Source organism: Humulus lupulus, chromosome 7, assembly GCF_963169125.1.
Source record: "Humulus lupulus chromosome 7, drHumLupu1.1, whole genome shotgun sequence".
Lineage (NCBI taxonomy): Eukaryota > Viridiplantae > Streptophyta > Magnoliopsida > Rosales > Cannabaceae > Humulus > Humulus lupulus.
Genome location: NC_084799.1, coordinates 133,385,183 through 133,390,597, shown reverse-complemented (window position 1 = coordinate 133,390,597; position 5,415 = coordinate 133,385,183). Strand labels below are relative to the sequence as shown.

General features: G+C 40.9%; 1 protein-coding gene across 1 annotated transcript; it reads right to left on the bottom strand.

The window, feature by feature from the left end:
- Positions 1-361: 361 nt before the first annotated feature.
- LOC133792207 (uncharacterized) lies at positions 362-781 on the bottom strand. The gene has a single exon (XM_062230122.1). The coding sequence runs from the start codon at positions 779-781 to the stop codon at positions 362-364; it is 420 nt and encodes a 139-aa protein (XP_062086106.1).
- Positions 782-5,415: the final 4,634 nt, after the last annotated feature.

Sequence of the window (5,415 nt, the reverse complement as noted above, 5' to 3'; positions counted from 1 at the left end):
AAAATTCATCTTGTGCTAATCATAGACTCTTAGGGAAAAAGTCACAAATTTATAGTCTAAAATAATTCTAAGATTTTATGTGAATTCCAAACACGTAAAATCATATACTTAAACTCTTTGAACAAGATGTCCATCTTAGATTTATTTCATATCTAAGTCCCCACACTATGGTCTAAAGCAATCAACTCACATTTCTTTAATTAAAATAATATTCACCAAATATTATTTTAATTATTATTCATACTCTTAAAAAAAATTAATTCACAGAATAATGTTTACATAAAACACAATAAACAAATAAAAAAATTCCAGGTTATTACACCCTTCCCACCTTAAAAGAATTTCGTCCTCGAAATTTTTCTTACTCAAACATCTCAGGATACTTCTCGCGCATGTCATCCTCCAGCTCCCAAGTAGCTTCTTCAACCGCGATATTGCTCCACAGGACTTTAACTAGGGGTATCCTTTTAGTTCTCAACTCTTTGATTCCCCGTTCCAGTATCTTAACTGGTTTAACTTCATAACTCATGTTCGGTTGTAGCTCTAGCGGTTCGTAACTAAGCACATGGGATTGATCGGACACATACTTTCTGAGCATGGAGACATGAAACACATTGTGTTTACTAGCCAATGCGGGAGGTAGGGATAAGCAATAAGCAACTGGTCCCATCCTCTCGAGAATCTCAGAAGGACCTACATATCTGGGACTTAAGTTCCCTTTTTTCCCAAACCTCTTAACACCTTTTCTTGGCGAGACCTTCAAGAAGACTTTGTCTCCCATCTCGAACTCGATGTCCCGCCTTTCGGCATTGGCATAACTCTATTGTCTACTCTGAGCTATGAGCATATGCTTTCTTATTCTTTCTATAGCACTCGTAGCCTCAAGCACCAGTTCTGGCCCAGCTAGTCGCCTCTCTCCTATCTCATCCCAATGTAAGGGTGAGCGACACTTCCTGCCATAAAGCATCTCGTATGGGGCCATTCTGATGGTTGTTTGGTAACAATTATTGTACACAAATTCCATGTGGTACAAGTACTCCTTCCAAGAACCCTTGAATTCTAAGGCGCACGCTCGCAGCATAACCTCCAGCATCTGGATGGCTCATTCTGACTGCCCGTCTGTTTGCGGGTGAAAGGCTGTGCTGAGTTTCAACTTCGTACCCATTGCCTCTTCCAAGCTTTCCCAAAAACCTGATGTGAACCTCTGGTCTCTGTCTGAAACTATAGATACTGGTACACCATGGAGTCTGATTATCTCTTTCATATACAGCCTTGCAAATTGATTCATAGTGTACGCCATTCTGACCGGGATAAAATGAGCTGACTTAGTAAGGCGGTCCACTACCACCCAAACTGCATCGTGACATTCTGTAGTCACTGGTAGACCAACCACAAAGTCCATTGCAATATCTTCCCATCTCCATATGGGTATTGGTAACGGTTGCAGTAACCCACTGGGTCTTTGGTGTTCTGCTTTCACTTGTTGACAAACCAAGCACTTGGCTACGTACCCGGCTATGTCCCTCTTCATTCCCGGCCACCATTACATGGACTTAAGATCTTGGTACATCTTTGTTGCACTAGGGTGCAATGAGTAAGGCATTTTGTGTGTTTCTTCAAGAATCTTATCCTTCACCTCTTGGTCGCTAGCCACACAAACCCTGCCCTTGTACCTTAATATCTGGCATTCCGACATTGTGAAGTTTCCACTATTCTCTTCTTGTAACAAGGCTTCTTGTTTAACCAGATTGTCATCCAATTTTTGCTTTTCTTTAATCTCTTCCAAAAGATCTGATTGCAATGTGAGATTGGCTAACTTGCTTGAAACTATTTCTATCCCAGCTTTCACTATCTCTTTCTGTAACGAAGCTTCCACCAACCCTAAAGCTGCAATGGTGCCATGACTTCATCGGCTTAAGACATCAACCACCACATTATCATTTCTAGGATGATAGAGTATCTCGCAATCATAATCTTTATCTAGCTCGAGCCACCTCCTTTGCCTCATGTTTAACTCCTTCTGAGTGAAAAAATATTTAAGGATTTTGTGGTCTGTGTATATTTCACATTTGTCCCCGTAGAGATCATGCCTCCATATTTTTAAGGCAAAAATCATAGCTGCCAACTCTAAATTGTGGGTTGGATATCTCTGTTCATATTCTTTTAGTTGTCTGGACGCGTAAGCACCAATTTTCCGGTTTGCATCAGTACACATCCCAAACCCATCTTGGATGCATCACAATAGACTACAAACTTTTGTTTCTTTTGGGTACACACAACACTGGAGCGGTAATTAATCTCTTCTTTAACTCCTGAACACTTTGTTCGCATTTATCAGACCACACAAACTTCTGTTGTTTGCGAGTAAGGTTTGTTAGTGGCATTGCCAATTTGGAGAATCCTTCCATGAACCTCCTGTAATAGCCGGCTAGACCAAGAAAACTTCTTACATCAGTGGCATTCTTTGGTTTTGGCCAATCCTTGACAGCCTCAACCTTAACTTGGTCCACTGATACTCCGTCCTTGGTTACTATGTGGCCTAGAAATACCACTTCCTCTACCCAAAACTCACACTTCTTTAGCTTGGCACTTAACTATTGTTCTTTGAGCCTCTGGAGCGTCTTTCTCAAATGATCCTCGTGATCCTCCTCTGTCTTCGAATATATCAAAATATTGTCAATAAAGACAATTACAACCTTGTCTAAATGCTCCTTGAACACCTTGTTCATTAAATCCATTAATGCTGCAGGGGAATTTGTTAGACCAAATAACATTACTAAAAACTCATAATGTCCATACTAATTCCTAAAAGCGGTTTTGGGTATGTCATTTTCCTTTATCTTAAACTGATGATATCCCGACCTCAAATCTATCTTAGAGAATACCGCTGTCCCTTGTAATTGGTCAAAAAAATCGTTGATTCTAGGTGATGGAGATTTGTTCTTTATTGTCACCTTGTTCAGTTCCCTATAGTCAATGCACATACGCATCGATCCATCCTTCTTCTTGACGAATAGTACCGGAGCTCCCCATGGTGAGTGACTTGGTCAAATGGATCCTTTGTCAAGCAGCTCTTGCAGTTGTTCTTTCAACTCCTTTAATTCTGAAGGCACCATCCTCTCCGGTGCTTTTGAAATAGGGGTAGTCTCTGGTGCTAACTCAATCACGAACTTGATCTCTCGATCCGAGGGAAAGCCTGGTAGATCTTCTGGGAACACCTCGGGGTACTCACACGCCACTTTAATATCCTCAAGTCATTGTGGCGTGTTCTTAGTTGTGTCCACTATACTAGATAGAAATGCTTGGCACCTATTTCCCATCTTATCCTCTTTGCCTTGAGCGCTGAGATGATTGGCATTTTGGGTCCCGTACTTTCTCCCTTGAACACGAATTTCTCTTCCACTTCGGGTTGGAACACTACGATCTTTTTCCTACAATCGATGTTTGCACTATACTTGGAGAGTCAATCCATTCCAAGTATCACGTCATACTCATTCATAGCCAGCTCAATCAAGTTAGCGTTGAGTTCTCATCCATATAAAGTTATCGGCACCGCTGTACCCATCTTCTAGATGTCATCCTCTCTCCAGACGGCAACATCGTACTAAAGCCTATCGAAAATACCTCTCTAGGTCTTCCTATTTTCTCAATCATGCACGTTGATATAAATGAATGGGTAGCACCCGAATCAACTAACACATTGCATAAGAGATTGGCTATATGAATATGACATGTGCATAAGTGATCCTTTCCGCACTAGCCATTTCTACATCTCAGGCAATCATTGGCTTGAGCCCTCTCATGAACTTGTCGACCTTAGCTTCCTCGTTGGCCACTAAATTTCCAGCAAACTTAGCCAACCTGTTGAACTGTTGCGCATATTGAGCTACTGTGGTATCTCCTTGGATCAGGTTCACAAATTCATCCACCTTAAAAGCTCTAATAGTCTCATTGTAAAAATGTTCGTTGAAAGCTTGTACGAACTCCGCCCATGTTATAACTCTAACATTCTAGATAAGCTTCATGTTCTCCCACTACATGCGAGCGTCCTTCTTCAGCATATATGTAACACGAGATACTTTAGCTCGGTCTTCCAACTGCATTAATTCAAAAATGGGTTCAATAAAACTCATCCATTCTTCAGCTTCCATAGGATCCATGCCTCCTTCGAAAGGTGGAGGGTGCAGCTTTCAAAAATGTTCGTATACCGAATTTGGTTGAGCAAGTTGTTGTGGCCTCACTTCCACAATTTGCTAGGCTGGTGGCCTTCCATCCCTAGGTTCCCGATTAAGTTCTTGTCAAAGAAGAGCAATCTCTTCAGCTTGTGCCTAATTAATTCCCAACAACGTAGCTGCATCCATGTTGGCATTTTCTGGGTTCGGGCTTTCTGGTGTCTGAGCCCAATTCACTCTTCGTCGTACAACACTTCGTGGAGGCATCACGATTCCTTCGAAATCCTTAAGCCAAAGGGCCTAAACTATGAATGATAAATCTTCTATCAATTCAGAAAAAGGCCTAACACATTCTACTCAATACTAAAAAAGAACAATAACAATAATATAAACTGAGTTTCAAACCTGACATACTTCATAACAATGTATAATAAAGAGAAAAGAGCATAACAACTTGTCATTAATGTTACTTCAAACTTAATACATGATTTCGATACATAAGTAGTCAACTGAAAAGAAATGAAATACAACAGTCTAACATAATAAAAATCATGCAAGGACAGAACCCCCCGCTCACTCACTAACCGGAAAGGAAATAACTTCTAAATCCCAATTCTAGCCCTGGCCTGACTGTTGTTGGTGTCATAGACTGCCATATGGACTGGGAATGAATCCTCGTACTCTTTCCTAAGTTCTGGAGACAACTCCCTAATCACTCCCTTGGGTAGCTTAGGGGTTCCTTATACCCACCTCTTCTTACTATGGTTTATTTTCTTGATCCCAAAAAGGGTTAAACCTAACTTTCTTGGCTATGTTCTCAAAGAAAATCCTAGGGAATCTCTTCCCCATAGACAAATATTGATTTGGGGCTTAACCTTCTAAGTGAGCTACCTCGCTCCAGGCCTGGTTAAGAGCATCCCTAACACTCTGCCATGAGATTGTGCTCATTAGAACCTCAAAACACTATAGACACTTAAGTACGCCCCCTACCCACTTAATCTCTTGAATGGCATAGTTCACTGCAATGATATGCCCTAATTAGCCTCTTGAATTCATCATAGCTACCCTCCGGCTCATTTTCATTTCCCTAGTCCTTTGGATTCAATATCTCAGGTTTCCTTAGCCCATCATCCTCGGCCGTACATAACTGTTCTCTTCATCATCACCATTATCTTGTCATTATGAAACCCACAATTATGGTTAAACTCAAAAGTACTTGCTGAACTTAAAAATATACTTACAG

What these genes read in the sequence shown, in the direction of transcription:
- LOC133792207 (XM_062230122.1), bottom strand. Translation starts at nt 781, where the DNA reads ATGGGAGACAAAGTCTTCTTGAAGGTCTCGCCAAGAAAAGGTGTTAAG.